Here is an 18,555-nt window from a genome sequence, read left to right as displayed (position 1 = left end):
TTAAATGGAAATGACAGAGTAGTGTAGTTTTTTTGGTGGGTGAGCCTTGAGGAGATGCACTGGTAGTGTTCGTCTGTTCAATGTAGGGAAACTTGCCAGGAACTTATTATGTGCTCAGTAGTAGATACTTAGAAAATGAAAGACACGAGTTACATCACAAGCATGACAGGACTAAGAGGACAGTAAATTTTAGTTCTGAGGCCAGAGAACCAAAAGGATTTATAGATATAAGAAAAATGTATTCTGTTCTCGTATCTATTTTCCCTTTGATATAAAAACATAGTGAGCTTCATGATACTTTGTTCTCGTGAAGTTTGTCACATTAGGTCATGAGCAACTTAACAGATTTAGGACTTTATCCATGAGGTGAATATTAGTATTCCCTGCGATCTGGCCTAGACTTTCATTTTTCTCATTTTCCACATTCCTGGGACTGTTATGTCACCTGAACACTGTGGACAACAGAATCAGTGACATCCAATTGTGCACACTCACGTAGCCCTTCTGAGTTGTGGTCTCAGGATCATCCCACAAATATACCCTGCTGCTGGGCACTTCAACACATCAACTAAAATAATCAGCTAGTTCCTAACACTCACTAGTGAACATGACCACGCACAAAGTGGCCTCAACAAGGAAGCCACAGACTTCTCTTCATACATTTTTACTTCCTAAATGCTAACCCAATTTTTCCTCTTTTCTTTTTCCTAATCTTTTTTATCTCCTTTTATCTTCCTTTCTTCCCTTCCTTCTCTACAATCCTAACATATAGTAGGATACCTCCACCCTTCCTCAGACAGGCCGAGGTCACCCAATACAAGGTAACACCATCTCTTGGGAAGATTCTCATAAATCCTAAGTGAAGTGGCCTTCTTGTATTCAATCTTTTCAACTTTTAAGGTCAAGATACAAATTCCATCATAATGGACCACTTGCAGTCCCCAAACCCTGGGAGTGTACACTTCTACCTCAGCCTTCCCAGCACCTAAAGTTTTCCCTAAACATCCCTGGATAGCTCTTAATGAGCACTTAAACACTTGCTTTAGTAAGCTACTCAGGTCATCCCCTCTGCAGGCTCAACCTACCGACTTTCAATCTATCCCCCCCCCACACACACACACCCTACTCCCCACCCCCATAATACATACACAGCTTATCTAACTACCTAGCACCCGGAAGTGTTGTGTACTAATATGTTATCATTCATTCAATGTTTGTTCAATGAGTGTTTATAGATACTGATTATATTTAAGAACAGAGAAAGCACAGCAGCCCTTAGGAAAGTAATGTTAAATGCAGACTGGCTGTGATACCTAAGTAAAAAATGAGAGTAAGTTGTTATTAAATAATTCTCTCTTCTGGGCTAGTCGCTTTAGGGAGACAGTTCTATGACTTCATATCACAGATAAGAAGACTGAGAAGGCCAAGCTGACTGAGTTGCCTGAGGTTACACAGTGGCTCGGAGGCGGAGCACGAGCTCTTGACCTCCACTCTTTACTGCCATTAGTTTTTGGAAAGCGTTTCTTTACCACAGAATTATTGGGTTAAGAAGTCAACTTACACTTCAGTGACCCTCTCTGAATGCTCACCTATGGTATTTATACTGGGGGACAGAAACTCAGGGACATATAACCATCTTCCATGGATGTCCCCCCTCTATTCTTTAACAGTTAAGACTTTCTATGATGTGCTTTGAACTCTTGTCATTCTGAGGTGTCAGCTCCGTCTCTTTAAGTGGATAGAAGCAGATACTAAGTGCCATAAAATGTAATAGCAATGCTTCTCTCTCCTGCAGTAGGACATCATGTTGTACAGCGTGTATCTGTAAATGTCCATGGTGAGCTGCCTGGCTCATTTTTTGCCCTGATGGACATGTTGATAAGAGTGGTACTGACAATCAATAAATATCTTGAGAAGGAACACAGGCACAACATCTAATGAGGTAAGGGATTCTAATTTCAGTATGATGGGTTACTAATTTCAAAGTCTAGATATATCCAATAGATATGCTAACACGTGTTATTCTGGGACCAGTAGTAATTGTAACTTGGTGCTTTCAACAACAAACACCGCTGATACTAACTCCAGGTGAGAAGGGTGGGTATACACCTGATACTCTTCCTGGCCTCACTCTTGTTTGCTTTCTCTATCCTAATACAGTGTGGGAAATGTGAAAAAAAAAAAAAAAAAACCTGATCTCTACAAAACTATAGCTAAGGTATGTCACCTTACTACATGTGTAATAGCGCATACTATCCTAATGCTATGCTAACTGAGTATTCTCAGTTCAATTACCCAATTTTCTCTTCATGGACACATCATGAAATGAAGAACATCCAAGTAAAACCTATTGCCTTTGTTTGCTGTACTCAACCTGGCCCACTCTTCATTTACCAGAAGCATACATAGTCACCCCTAAAGCACAAATAGCAGCTCAATATTTTATCCTCCAGTCTAGCTTTACGGCTCAAGGCCCACAAGAGCTGCAAATTTACAGTGCTGACTCTCCAACATGACGTCATGTGAACTGTCTCTGTCGGTGAGTAGGCGTGATTATATCTGCTCTTGATGAAGACAGACAAGTGAGTGACCCATTGGAAAGTTAAGCCTATGGAAAAATCAGGGAAGAACTTCTTTCTGATGCTGACTGAACAGCAATTGCTCAAACCATGGAACGGTCAGTCAGAATTCTAACAGAACCTTTCTAACATAATTTTCCTTCTGAAAAATGTACATACACCCATGGTAAGTTGAAGGTCTACAAGGTAAATCCTGCTTTCCATGGGTAAGTTAACACTCCTGGTCAATCACTGGTAGATGGTATCCATTGAATAAAATTAGGTTGACTTTCACTTGAAAGTACACATTCTATAAGTTGTCATCTGGCAGCTCTGCCTTCTGAGACCATGTTGTCTCCATCTTTAAATGCCCAGGTTACCCTGTACTGCACCAAGGCATACAAGGTTTTCAAGAGTAGCCTATGGGTGGGGTGGAGCTGTCTGCCTTCTCTGAATGTTAAGGGCTCTTCTCTCAAAGACAACTAGAAGAAGCAAACTCAGTCTTCAACTTTAATGTTCCCATGTTGTTACCTGTCACCTCATGTGCAGTTGGAATATGATAACAGATAAAACAGGTAACAGATCAGAGAAGCAAATATTTTTATCACAACGATACTTGGCCTATCTGAGAACCGACTTTACCTGGAGAGTTTCCACTTCTTCATCTTTCCTTTGAGTCTCTTCTAGCAGACCTATAATGAGAAAATAAACATCCATGAAAACATAATGTAAAAAAATGGGCTTCTTCTTAAATCAAGTGCTTATTAAGGTATGAGAGAGAGTGTAGAAACAGTACCCTCTGCCCCTAGCTGAAGAGCTGTGTGAGTACTCTTGATCCTGCCAACCCCAAGCCAGATGCAAAGCCCTGGAAATCCTCAGCTTTATGTGACATGAAAGAATCATACGAACTCAGAAACCAAACGAGCATAACCGTATCAGAAGCATTTTATCCAATGGCTATATAACCACCATGTAACACAAAACTCCTTAAAGAAAAATTTAAGAACAAGTCATTTTCTCTTAAGATGAGCTTTCAAGCCAAGTCCCACCACCAAAGTATTTGGAACCAAACTAAAAAAGACTCTACAGTGATGAGTGTTATGAATGGAAGTCGAATACCACATCAAGTGTAAAGTCATATAATTATTATTAATTATCATTTTATACTTAGAGAGTAGGATGTATCACAGGTATATCTGACCAACAGCTTGGCATGGTCTCAGAGAAATGAATGGCTGGAAGGGAAAACAGTCAACTGAAGGAAGATGCATCTTCTTGCATGCGTGTAGCCACAGTTTCTCAGTGTCTTAATTTATGTACTTGCTATAAAGGAAAATATATTTGGCTGGCAGAGCCCTCTGCCTCCAGCTACACCACTGTGCTACAATCTTAATACATTTCACAAACCTGAAGAGGGCTGGGCTGAGTCAGAGCACGGATATGGTCAGCACAGATCACATTTAAGCGGCGCACGTTAGAATTGGTATTGGCACTACAGTAGGCCTGGTTTACCTGACCAAGAGCTGGTGCAAAATTAAAGTAAAACATAACTGGAAGAGATCCAACATACATATCACCAAGACAGACACAAACATTTTAGCCAGTGCTAAACTAGATAGCAGCAGGAGGAAGCAACATGAAAGAGACTCAGTAACACGTGTGTGTGTCATCCCCTGCAGGTGTTGCTCTGAAACTATAGGAGGTATCACTGTAGGTGATAATGGATGGTAACAGGCCTTTGAGACTGTGCACTAAGAGAGCTACAGAGGTAAAAGGCAATTCCCACAAGATACAGTGTTGCACTAGGGAGGAGTCATAGGCAGTTTCTGTTCTGTATTCTTTAAAGGAAATGACTTTGTCTCCAAAAGCCTCCCCTAATCATGAGAATCAATGATAAAACAGCACAGTGCTGTTTGGGGCACATTTTCATTGGCATTTCAGGTTTCTTAGCAACAAGGTATAGAAACAAATGAGTCTATTGGATTGCCAGCTGTCCTTCACCCTCATGCTTCCTTCCACTTGTCTAGGTTGCACTGGGATCTTCCTGCATCCAGGCTAGTGTTAGGATCTGATGCCATGCCGGGCAGTGGTGGCGCACGCCTTTAATCCCAGCACTTGGGAGGCAGAGGCAGGCGGATTTCTGAGTTCGAGGCCAGCCTGGTCTACAGAGTAAGTTCCAGGACAGCCAGGGCTATACAGAGAAACCCTGTCTGGAAAAACCAAAAAAAAAAAAAAAAGGATCTGATGCCACGTTAAAAACCTCGGTGTTTACACATTTGTGTAACTGTCCTTACCATATGAACAAGCTCTAGATAACTTGTGAATGATAAGAGACCCGTGGCCCAGGATGCTTCCTACTCCTGCCACCCTGAAGGCTGCTCCAGTAGGCAGCCAGTAAATGCCCAGAAGCAGAGCTGTCCAGCTGATCTGACAGTGGCTACAGATGACCCAGCCTGATGTCCTGCCGAGAGCACACAACCGGCGGCTCAGCATAGCTCAGTACCACTCCAACTGAGAACTTAAGAACTTAAGGATTAGAAACAAGTTTTGCTAAAGCCTAGCTAGTGGTCATGGCTGAGAAGCAAAACTCTCCTGCCAAAGCTTCCCATAATCAAATGAATTGACAATAAAGCAACATAGTGCTGTTTTCGGAGAGGAGTTTTTATTGGCATTTCAGGTTGCCTGGCAACATGGTATAGAAACAAATAGGGATGAATCTAGGAGAATATATTTTAAGACTTCCACAGAGGTGAAGGAACACAATACTGTCCCCACTGAGTGTGACTAGTACCCCTTTCCAAGATCAGTAATTTTGTTGTTTGTGCTGACAATAAATACATGAAACCATAACTAACCTTGGTAGTGTTAAAGGCATACCTGTAGCCTACATGAAACCATAACTAACCTCAGTAGTGTTAAAGGCATATCTGCAGCCTTGTTCTCCCGACTTATAATCTATCTACCTAGCACAATGTGCACTCAGTTGCACCGTGCTGTACATAATCAGACCCTTCCGTTACTTAGTTTTGAAAGTGCACACATTTGCACTCCTGCTCGCTTCAGGAATCTTCTGATAACAAAGTCTGGACTTCCCCATTTTTCTAAGAACTCCCTCTCTACCTTTGAAATTTAACTTAAACCCCCAAATTGCATAACTCATATACCTTTGTTGGGAATGAAGAATGGGACTGTAAGCCTGTGTTGGTGAAGCCTAGCTACTGATGGTGGCTGACAAGTAACATCCTACTGCCAACAGAAGGAAGCTAGGAGAATACAGAAAGATGTTCAACCTGTCAACGAGGTGACGTCCCCACTGGTGTGGCTAGTGCCTCTCATCATAATGAGCCCTCATTTGTTCTCAGAAAGCACCCTAGCTCAGCTGGCACCCTCAAGCTCTGCTTTATTATTTTATTACAGTCAACAGCCTCAGAAGCTGCTGTCTCTGAGCAGCTTCTATGGCCATCACTTAATGAAAAGAATTTAGTGACAAGCATAGCACCCTGAGCGCCTCCCTTAGATTGGCACCATTTTTTAAATTAACTTACGCTAACTCATTATGATGTATAGTGTTTGGAAGAGGAATCTTTCCTCAGGGGAAAAAAAAAAAAAGCAAGGGATCACATATGGGAAGCGAAGCCTCTGGTTTTGTTTGGTTCCACTTTGTGTTCTGAAGCACAGTTAGTTAGGGTCACACGACACAAAGGTTTTTGTACCACTTCCTTTGCAATCTTTGCAACCAGTCCCATGGTATTTAAGGAAACTTGATACTGTCTTGTCTTAGTTACCTCGTTTCTAGCGTCATAAAAGTAGGTAATGTAGTTGTTTTTAAAAGGTAAATCACACCCAGCTGTGCACCGCCAACATGCCAACTAGAAACTTGACTCCTCTTTAAAATGCTGGACGTCACGCTTAGAAATAGCTATTTTCTCTTCATCATTTACTATAAAACATCTCATTCCCTTCCTAACTCAGGGAAGCTGATGATACTGGGCAGGAAACCACTTGAGGTACATCAGCAGTTCCAGCAACAGTTCGGGGAGAAGAACCTTGGCGTGTAGCCAGAAGCTTTAAGCTACTAGCTGCTCTACCCAGTTAGTCAGAGCCCCAACTCAGCACTCCTGTGTGTCCTGTCCTTTACTAAGAATGGTGGGGAATATAAATTCTCCAAAGTTCAATATTCAAATTTTAGTCTGTGTATCTTCCTTTGTGTACAGTCCTAATGGTATAATGAAATCAAAGTAGCACATGGCATCTCACAAGGGACCATACAGGACAGATTTAGCTACAGGTGCACTCTTGATAATCAAGACATTAGCTACATACATGAGAAAATGGTCATTTTTTTCTTTTTCTTTTTCTTTTTTGCCCCTGGCTATCAAGCTATTGTAATTATTGACACTGTAAAATTAGAAGAGCAGAAATAATGAAAGCCCAAACTTTCATTTTCTCTAAAGAAGTAGAATTCTATTTATAAGTGAAATACACATTATCTAGTATGCACTGCTAATAAATAATTTAAAAGGCTGAAAGGAAGCTGCTTCAGGGAAAGCTGAAGTAAGAGACATAAGGGTCATGAAATAAGCTTTCCTCCTGTTTTGAGACAGACCCCCCATAGTGTCATGATGGAAATAAATGCTTTAAATGACAGTAATTTAAGAACCTTTGATATATGCTAACATCTTACAGATGAGGACTGAGCTCCAAGACATTCACTCTGAGCTCCACGACTTCTACTCTGCACCTTGGTTTTCATGAAACAAGGGCTACCCTCCTCTCCATCTCAAGACTTGCACTGTTCTACCATTTGTTCTACCATTCCCTCGTCAACCACACATGCTTGTACAGCGTCTGATTCTTCCACCAACTGAGAGAAAACTTCACTGATGCTTAACAATCTGGAAGAAGTCCACCTGGGCCTGGCCGTCTACACTGGCGGCTCTCTGCTCCAGGCTGCCTCACATGTGACTGTAGGAAAGCAAACCCCAAGCAATTGAGAAACCAGACATTTAGAATATTAGCATACAACAAAAAAAATACCTTATAAAGCAATAAGGAAAAGTTGGGGATTTTTTAAAAAAATGATCACTGAATAATTTTCCAGCTCAAAATGATGCAGGCCAGCAAATATTTTTGCTATTTTATTATATATCTCAAGGTAATAAGGTAAATATAACCAACTATATTTGACTTTAAATTAATATTGTTGACTCTCTGGGTACCATATACCTGGATTAACCCAATCATAGCCCCAAAATACTCTTTTAAACTTTTGTGTGCAATGACCATTTACAAATTTATTCTCCCTTTGTCAATGTGCTCTAAAAAGATAACTATTAATGTATCACTTACATTATATTGCTTATTGTAAGTAATCTAGGTATGATTTAAAGTACACGAGGTAGTTATGTACACACTCTCCTGTTAATTACCTAGAGAGACTTGCTGCCATAGATCTTGGTATCTATAGGAAGAATCCCCACTAGGGACCAAGAGACAAAGAGAGACACAAAACATTTAAAATACTGGCAGGTATGTAATAAAAATTAGACATGTTACTTCTTTTAAAATTCACCCTAAGTATCCCTTGTGAAATCAATAAAATGTGTAAAAAGTATCAGCTGTAATTTTAAACAAACAAAACAAAGAGGCCACTAAATATGTCCTCAGACTCCACCTGAGACAGGAAGCTACAGTATTAAAACTCTGTCATATCTACTGCCACCAACTGGCCATCAGAGAACATGCCACAAAGAGATCAGCATTTCCTCAGACCTTAGCACAGAGAACACAGGTTTACAAAGAAGCGACATTGAAAACCTCTGTCTATCCCTTGTGGTCCCGGAGACACTGAGACAACATACTAGTCCACATGGGGCTGAACTGGCCCAATGCATGATGCTTCAATAAATAAATGGTTTTATGGGTCACTGTCAGTCTTGGCTATGTGGTACGACACATAAACACAGGTACTTGTGTTTTCATTTAAACCTAATTAATTTCTGGGAAAATGTTCCCCAAACTTCAACAGTACAGAAGAAAAAAGGCACAAGAGCTTATTAGCCGGCCCCGCCTTGCTCCTTCCTAGCTCTCAGGCTAAGAAAAACCAAGTTACAGAATGAAAGTTCTGATGTAGCCGACAAGTAACCTTTTGTCATTTCTACAAAGAGAAAAAGAAAAAGTAAGGGTGTGTTCATTAAAAACTAAATCACTGCCCTAAATTGGCCAAAGGGCTACCTTTGCTTTAAAAGACCCTTGATTAACAAAAGGAGAAAGAGAATTCTGTGATTGATTGTAACCCCTTCTTCAAGGTTAAGCATCTTCTGCCCAAATGAGGGAGGGCGTGAAGTGCCTGTTCCCATAGACACCATTCTCAACTGTTCACAAAGCACGACGTTTGAAATCCCTTAGCTTAGAGGGCAGTTTTTCCTGGACTGTGTTCTCCCTTGACGTTCTAGGAGCTAAATACATTTTGGAGTCTATGCAACCTCTGTTTATTTAATTTCTTTGATCATCTCTTATTTATAGAACCTAGAAAACAGTCTTGCTTGGTTTTTGTTTGTTTGTTTTATTGTCTTTGTTTCTTGATGCAGCTACTAGGGAGATCCATAAAGTTTTCTAGGTTATAGGTGAATGAATACAAAAAATAAATGAAAGGAGGACATAACTGCTTCCAAGAGGTCTAGGGTTATTATAGATATAAGGGGGAGGCGTCCGGAAGAGAACACAACTGGCCTGCTGAACCAGGCCATATGAGAAGTGGGTGAAGGAGAGAGAGGACGGTTAGGCGCCAAGAGGCCAGGAGTGAGCCCAGAGAGCAGGAGAGCCAAAATAGCCAGGTTATATAGGAATAAAATATGAATCTGGGGGGAGGGGCCCAGACCAGGGACTGGGCTGGAGAGTTTAGGGTAGTGGATGAGGTATGCCAGCCAGAATGTCTCTATAACACGCTGCAAGAGGATGGCAGACAGTGCATGCTTGTTATAAAGTGTAACCCCATGTCAAATACCAGCAGTGTCTACTTGGGAAATTCCCACAGATAGCATGTATCTATATGTTTACGCTGGCTTTGAAAACTGAGGAAGGCTGACACGAGCCAAGGCCTGAATATAACCTCTACAAGCTAGAAAAGCCAAGGAGCCAGATTCTCCTTATAACCCTATATGAAGGAGTGCAGCCTTGAGTTTGGTTGATATTAAGTCTGACCCCACATCCATCCACCAAGTTTGTGATATGTAATACAGAGTAACAGGAAACCTGTATAATATAGAAGTTTTAATAAGTAATATATTCTACTGAGAACACATTTAAGGGCATTCATGAACAATGATCAGAGGAGCGGGTAATCAACATGCAGTCCCTATGGCAGAGAGGACACCACAGGAGATACACAGAATTCAATGAAAGCCTTGCAAAGATGCCTGTAGCCAAGAAGGACTTGTGAGAATGTGGCCCTTCAGGGCCAATTTTTGTATGTTACATCTGTCATAATTGCTGACTCCAAAGAACATCCTTAGGTCTTCCATAAGTTATTAATATTTTTAAAAGTTATCCCGAGTGCCATGCCTACACTGGAATATAATTATATAGACAAAAGTATACAATGTAGACATTCCTACAAAAGGTACATGACAAGGTGAACATGTAAGATCCAGGGTGGGGTAAAATATTTCAAGAACAGAAACTGCTTCTCAGAACTGTCTTCAAAATCTGCTCTAATGCCCGCCTCACAATCTATGTTATCCACATGTGTATTTTTTTACATAATGAAGATGTTCATAAGAATCTGATATTATTTAAAACAACAGAGACACAATTATATTAACTGAATATATTACCTGCATTACTTTTTTTTGAACTAGGGTCACAAATACACACATAAATACACAGTTTAAGCACTTTATAATGAGAAGAACAGTGGTGAGTCAGAAATATGAATGCTTTATGAAAATCAGCTGAATAAAGACATGTGATTAATGGGCAATAGGACAATGAATGACCACTTCTAGCACAGTTCTGAGTGATGCCAATACAGGATCATGGCACAGACAAGAATCCACACAAATCTCAGCATTAGATAGCAATCACTTGCTCACACACTGGAAATTTTCCAAACTTTAATAAAGCACATAAACTTCAGATTGAAGAAAACGTGAGAATGGTAAACAGAATAAACCCATGGGACCCCACATAGGAACAGGACACCTGGTAGTCAAAGTCCTCTGAAATCAACAAGAAAAAAATTAACTCTAGAGAGAAAAATCAGATCAATACAGACTGCCATAAAGAGCATCATCTTTTTTTAACATAAAAGGAAAATGGCTAACATCCTAGAATCTTCTATTTAGTTAACATTGTTAGGAAGAAAGGTGAAGTCAAGGCTTGTTTCTGAAGATTAAATTAGTGACCTGGAAAGATGGCTCAGCAGTTAAGAGCACTGGCTGCTCTTTCAGAGGTCCTGAGTTCAATCAATTTCCAGCAACCACATGGTGGCTCACAACCTTCTATAACTGTCATCTCATGGGATCAGATGCCCTCTTCTGGTGTGTAGATAGATGCACATATACATACATACATACATACATACATACATATACATATACATATATATGTATGTATATATGTATATATTATATATATATATTACATAAAATAAACACATCTTTTAAAAGACAGATTAAATTAGTATATGTCCAGGATTCTAAAAGAAGCTCTCCAAACAGGAAGGAAATGTGTTGAGAAGAGATTGGTGGCTGATTTGATGGCAAAGACAGAGCAAAACTGTGGCTTATGGTCCTCAGGAGATAGCTCTGTGGGTCAAGTGCTTGCTGTGCAAGCATGGGGCCCAAATATTAAATCAACCAGAATTTACATTAGACAGCCATGCACAGTGGTGTCCACTTGTAATTCTAGTATTGAGGCAGAGGCAGTCAAATTCCTGCATCTCACTAATAGAAGAGCCTAGCAACTCAGTGAATTACAGGCCAAGTGTCTCGATAGATAGATAGATAGATAGATAGATAGATAGATAGATAGAGAGAGAGAGAGAGAGAGATACAGAGAGATAGATACAGAGAGAGAGAGAGAGGAGAATAATTACCAAAAACAGTGTCAACTTCTGATTTCCATATATAACGTACAAGCAAGTATATGCATCCACATATAGCAACATATAACATACCACACACACACACACACAGAGAGAGAGAGAGAGAGAGAGAGAGAGAGAGACAGTCAGTAAAGAAATGAAATTTAGCAAATGCTTCCAAAAAATAAAAATACAATATGCTACCTTTAATAAATTCAGTGTTTATTAGAGAAGGTTTGATGGACAGTAATAATTAGGAACTTGACAGGTTATAAAATCACCTAGACAAGATTCTAGACATAGCTATGGTAGGTTAGGTTAGGTTAGGTTAGGTTAGGTTAGGTTAGGTTAGTCTTTGGGCATGCTTAGGGGACTATCTTGATAAGTACTCTGTGAAGATTCATCCTAACACTGGGTAGCATCATTCCTTTGGCTTGGTCCTGGATTATATAAAAAGAAAATGTAAGGTGAGCAGAAGTCTTCAGAGTGCTTTGCTTCTTGACAACAGATGCAAAGTGACTGACTCCCACAAGCTCCTGCTACTGTGACTTCTCTGCTATGATGTCCTGTAACCTGGAACTATGAGCCCAAAACAAACCCTTTCTTCCGAAAGTTGCTTCTGTCAGGTTATTTTGTCATAACAACAAAAGAAACAGTGACAGAGGTACTCAGAGCTCATTTTCCAAAGTTCTCCTAGACATTCATGTGCCCTGGCTTCGGGGTTGGCTCGGCAAACTTGGCAGAGACTTTTGTGATGAGAAGTGTCTTTAATTGCCAAATTAATTACAGAAAACAACCCAACTTCACATCAAAGGATGACTGAGGAAACAAAGGTGATCCTTAAATATATGTTATATCATTTGGTTACAGGGAAAGGCTGGACAGGCAAACCCACAGACAAGAGATACATTGGAAAGTGACAAGAAGGTGGAGGAAAGAAAATGGAAGTGTGTCCTCACAGCTGTGGGATCTACTGGGCTTATGTCTGGAATTAGACAGAAGTAATGATCATAAAAACTTACATAACAATGTATCCTTAAAAGTACTTTGTTGTTTTGTGTGAACCTTACTTTCGGGGGAAACAAAATCAAGTATTTACCATTCCCTGTATGAATAAAAGATAGAACATAAGCATTGGTGTCAATTTGGATACAAAATAACCCATCCTCTTTCTATTACTCTAAATGGTGACGAAGAAACAAAAGTCATAAGGATGACACTATTTGCTCTATCTCTATTTATCTATCTATCTATCTATCTACCATCTCTCTGTCTGTCTGTCTGTCTGTCTGTCTGTCTGTCTGTCTATCTACCTACCTACCTACCTACAATCTCTCGGTCTGTCTATCTATCTATCTATCTATCTATCTATCTATCTATCTATCATCTATCTACATATATAATTTAAATAAAAATTTCCCATCTGGGCTACAATGCTCCCTCCAAGTACAAAAGATCATAGAATAAAAAAAACCACACACACACAAAACCAAGCATGACAAGCACACTTTTGAGTTTTTGAGTTAGGGTTTTGAGTTTTGAGCCCTTTTTTGATTCAGGGTTGTCTAGGAGACAACCAAAACAGTAAAGGCTATTGCTATTGGTCTTGGTTGCTCCACAGAGGTGGAAGGTAAGTCCCTATTGTTGATGACACCATAAACTTTAGACGTAGGAGCAGAAGCCCCCTGAGCTGGAAGTGCTTGGAAAGCCTCCTCCCTGTGGACTAACTTTCATGGTACCAGAAGGCATCATGCAAGTCTCCAGAGAAGGAAAGCAACCAACAGCCACACCCACCTATGATGCCTATGAACTACTACCACAAAACCAAGCCTTGCATGATAACCTTAAGAGCACACAAAGGTTGGCAGTAACCAAGAGCTCTCTAATTTAACTTCAGACTTGTACAACAGGAGAGAAACCATACCTCGTTCTAAAAACTTAATCACCTACCTATGGTTAGTGAACTCATGGACCATGGAGAACTTATAACCATCATCTTATTAAACAGAAAATCTCTATCTACATTATATATATTTGTTCTTATCATCACAGGTAAGTGTAGTTCTCAACCCTCATCAAGGAAATGTCTTTTTGCAATGTGTGGAGGCTACTACAGAAAACCACAACCAATTAAAATCCAGAGTTGTGGCACCCAGTTCATCTATAACACACCTCCTACACCTAAGGCCCAGCAGGAGAGGAGGCAGAAATAGTTTAAGAGCTAAAGAATCTGCAAGCTTGTGTGAGATTGTGTTTCCTAGAAATATCAGAAGCTACACACATAAAGTCTCCCCAACATGAAGGCCTAAACAGAAGCTGAACAAGGACAACAATAGTTATGCTAAAGTGGATGGGGAAATACCAGATGTCATTCATAAAACAGAACTAGAGGCAACTACGGAATGCTGAAAGCAGGAGAAATGGCTTTTTCCAGGGGAGACTATATCAACTGGGTATGGGACACCAAATGGTCAGTCTTGGGAACAAACGTACAAGTAACACTATACAGACTAAGCAGATTGTATGTATGTACTTAGGAATAAGGTAGATGTCACAGAGGGTTTGTAAGTAAAATGAGTTCCAGCTCCCAGAAAAAAATCTGGGTGTGGCATATGTGTGTGTGTGTGTGTGTGTGTGTGTGTGTGTATGTGTGTGTGTGTGTGTGTGTGTGTGTGTGTGTGTGTGTGTGTATGATATATATATATGCATAGAACAACAAATAGTGGGAAGAAAGGCCATGAATTTGAAAAGAGCATGGCTGGGTATATGGAAGGATTGGAGAAATAAAAAGGGAAATAAGCAAATGATGTAATTGCATTATAATCTCAAAAAATAAGAAGAATGCAAAAAATTAAAGACAATATTTAAATGAGATGATGTACATATCCCTTTTGACTAATAATTAACTTTATCACACCAATTTGCAGATATGATAATTGTTATTATTCCTTTCAACATGCATTGAAGACTACTGAACTTGTACAGCAGGACCATGTTAGCACTACACATTTATTAGTAGGATAAAACCACTCACACTCTCCCAGATACGCTATTCTTCCCTGAAATTGACATGCTGCAACATACTGGCTCTCTCTCCTTAGACATTATTAACTAAAAATTAAGTCTCTGTTGCTGACTTCAGTAAGTGGAGAACCAGCAGAGGAAGTTGTCAAACAATATAGTTTAGCTACATGCCAGAGGGATGATAGGAGTAAATCAAAATGTTGTTTCTTAAGACATTGCACAAGTACAGACATGGCATGGAGTAAAGTGCTTGCTTCACAGGCATGGAGGACATAGACATGAGTTTGGATTCTCAGACCCCATAGAAAAAGCTGGGCGTGGCATCACATGCCTGAACCCCAGGGCTTGGAGGTGAGGGACACAGAGAAGAAAAGAGAAATCAGGAGAAGCCCTGGTACTTGTGGGTCAGCTAATATAGCTGAAATGCCAAGCTACAGGACTAGCAGACAGACCCTATCTCAAAGAGCCAGGTGGACAGAGAGAAAAGCAGGTGCCCATTGTCAAACTCTCATGTCCAAACATCCACACAAGAGAACTCGGGAAAGTAGTGGGAGCTCGGGTCCTATCTGGTTATTCTATTTCTAAAGTGTACGCTCATTCTACTTATAAATATTACACAAAAATTCCAAACTAAGTTGCAGATAAGCATCCTGAACAAAGCATCCTTCCTATTCCCACTTGCGTCTCACAGTATCCCAATCCCACACTTAAACTTTCTAGGGATGTGGATCTTAAGCAGTATTTCTTAATCCATTTTATTTAAAAACACTCTGTGGCTGCGAACTACTCATCAGATTGGATACCAAACATGTATATGGTTGAGAAGGGAAAGATGTTTGTAACTTTCCCAATGCAATGTAAATCACACAACTAAACCAACTGGGGGAAGCACCATGGCTCACTGTTTCAGGGCACTTTAGTCCATCATAGGAGGAAAAGCATGACAGAGACTGTAAGGCAGAGCCATGCATGTGATGTGGACACCAGGAGGCAGATAAAGTGACCAGAAATGTGGACAGGCTATAACCCTCCAAAGCCTGTCTCCACTAATGCTGGTCCTTCAGCTAGGCCCTATTTCTTAATGGCTTTACAACTTGACAAAACTTCCTAACCAGTTTCACAGAATGTATTCAAACACCTGAGCATAAAGGAGTAATTTTACATTCAAACCATTACACAGGCATTTAGCTAAACTCCAAGGAAATTAACTCTTATTAAATTCTTTCTGGATATGTAAGAAGGGCAGTAGTTCTCATTGTAGACTCCTAAGTACTTGCTTTATAAAAGATCTACCTAAAACTTACTTTTAAAAGAATTATCATCTGTTTCAACAAAGTATCTCCTTATAATGTCCACAATATCAGCTCAAAGCAAATATCTTCTATTAACTTTCAAAACCACACTGTGACAGAAAAGCTGAGAGAATAAAATTTAAAAGAGGGAAGGCTTATTTCAGATTGTGGCTTCTGAAGTGTCTTTCCATCGTCAGGCGGACTTGCTGTTTGGGGTCTGTACCTGAGAAGCCCATCTGGGAGGGGCATTTGAGCCAGAGCAAAGCTGTTCACCTTGGTGGGAGAGAAGCCAAAAAGGTGAAATGGATCATTGTCGCAGTGTCTCTTTAAATATCCACTGAAAGGAATTTAACCCCGTTGGACTGGACACACATCTTGCAAGTTTCCCGGTCATCAACCTACAGCCTTTGGAGACGTTTCAGATCCAATGCACAACACAGCTCACGTTCAAACTCCACTCAGACACCTGTGTTCTTGGATCATCTTGCTTCTACTTCAATCACACCATTGTTCTAGTATATTCTGTTCTCATATCTTCCTTACATATCAATGGACTCAAATTCTTTGTTATTATATTTAGAAGCTTTAGTTCTGAATACTATTTAATTAAGACTTGTTTGCCTAATAATTTTTTGTTGAAGAGGATTAAATTCAACATTAGGGAAACAGTCTACTCTGAGTTATACCAATAACCCATGGAATTTTAAGTAAATAATAAAAATGAACTATCAAAAAAGAAAGTGTTCACAGAATTCAAGAAGAAAGGAGAAAATACAAAATACTGGCTCTGCTGCGTTCCACTCTATCCTTACATCCCCCGCTATCTGAGGCCAGTAGCTTACTATCCTGAACCCCAAGATGAGACTATCAGATGAGGAAAAAGGAAAAAGCAAGTCACCCACACTGTCATTTAATGATCACTATCTGTTATTAAAGGTGCAGAACACTTTATCAGTACCCCTTATTGCTTTCTCTGTATTTTCTAAGCTTTAATCGTCCCAAAATGTTTGCACCATTCTTTCAGCAATAGGTATTTCTGGCAAAAAAAAATTAGAGGAGACAGCCAGGTCTGAAATAGGGGTACACTGACAAGTAGAAGAATAAAGTCAGGGGTATTTAGGCCTGTAGTCACTTTGCACCAAACCCCTTCAGGGAAGGCTATACAGCATGCCACAGAGGTACCAGTATGAAGTGAGGAGAGTGGGCCTCTCCTGCTGCTGTTGGATACTGTAGTGGACTTGTCTCTTGCCCACCATGTTATAATTCTGAATGAACTCATGGGATTTGATTATTGACTGTTTTACAGCATATGCCTCTAGCACAGGAATGCTGAACACGGCACTTTGGTTTTTAAATGTCATCGTCTTAGCTGAGCTACTCAGTGGGCATGAAGAATAATTATTTGGAATGAATATGGATGGCAATCATCTCCCAAAAATCTCTGTAAAAACACATAACAGATTCTGCATTTAGTCTCAGTAATTGTTGTCATTGTTAGGCCGGTGCGTGGATACTGAGCACATGGCAAACAGTCCCATTCACCTCTGATATCTGTTTTCTTTTTCATCTAGCTAGGCTAAACACACTACATAATCACAAATCTTCCCTTGTCCTCCCTGACAATTACAATGATTCCTCTATAACTTACCCAGGTCCTTCGAATTCAAGTCAACAAATTAAATCACTATTTCATTTGGAAGCTTCAAACAGTACAAAATGGATTTTGTTTCACCCAACAAATGGATTATAAAACACAAAATTTTTCATTTGTTAGACCTGTTTCTTTTACATCAGTGTCAAGGCAACAAAAGACTCAGAAGGTCTTCAAAGGACAGCTTTCCCCCAAACCAGACATCAGAGAGAACTTGTGAAGGGCAGTCAAGCATACCAAACCCGGTTTAAGAAGAGGAGAGGTTGGGATTTTCGTGGTTTCAGCTCCTTACTGTTGACGGGAATTTAAAATGTGAACCTCATTTCAATAGAAGGGACTGAACGAAGAGCAAGCTAAAGAACAGAAGCAAGCAAGACAGTCGCCAACTTGTGACAGCAGAAGAAGAGAGCTGGTGCTTTCCTTCCCGCTCTGTTCAGATGGCAAATGGTCGGCCTGGATAATCTCACAGGCCGTTGCGTCCTTTAATTAGTAGCTTTCATAAACATAAAGAAGCCTCGAGTAACGTTTAATACTGATTACAGCTGCCTAGTCCATTAACAAATTGTCACATTAACACCACCACGTTGCACCGCCTAGCTTTAAAGGTTACTTCTTTCATTTTCATAGATTTTAATTAACTTTTCCTTCCCTGCTGGGGTTGATTATTAAACAGCAACTGAGGCATTTTGCCTTTTCTTTTTCTTTTCTTTTTTTTTTTTTTTTTTTTTTTTTGCTTCCATCTCTACACAATTTTGAGTGAAAGGGAGATCGAGGAAATATAGATGAATGAATACATAACTAAAGAAACATAGATTCCCCAAAATTAGAGAGTGAGGATGGCATGTAGAAAGAAGCCAGGCTCTGTAAACCCCACCAGCACACTGACTGACTCAATTACATGTTGCCATGATACCTCTAGAAGTCTCTTTCAAATCCCCGCTTCCA

General features: G+C 40.0%; 1 protein-coding gene across 3 annotated transcripts in view; it reads right to left on the bottom strand.

The window, feature by feature from the left end:
• Positions 1-18,555, bottom strand: part of Cep128 (centrosomal protein 128) — a 342,449-nt gene that overhangs the window by 73,562 nt on the left and 250,332 nt on the right. For all 3 annotated transcript variants that reach the window (XM_076921486.1, XM_076921487.1, XM_076921489.1), the window contains exon 21: positions 3,201-3,250. In XM_076921486.1, the coding sequence (XP_076777601.1) occupies positions 3,201-3,250 (50 nt within the window). The remainder of the gene's footprint in view (positions 1-3,200; positions 3,251-18,555) is intronic.

The sequence above is a fragment of the Arvicanthis niloticus genome, chromosome 23, assembly GCF_011762505.2.
Source record: "Arvicanthis niloticus isolate mArvNil1 chromosome 23, mArvNil1.pat.X, whole genome shotgun sequence".
Taxonomy (NCBI): Eukaryota; Metazoa; Chordata; class Mammalia; order Rodentia; family Muridae; genus Arvicanthis; species Arvicanthis niloticus.
The sequence above is the reverse complement of the archived record's forward strand: the minus strand, read 5'-3'. Positions and strand labels throughout refer to the sequence as shown.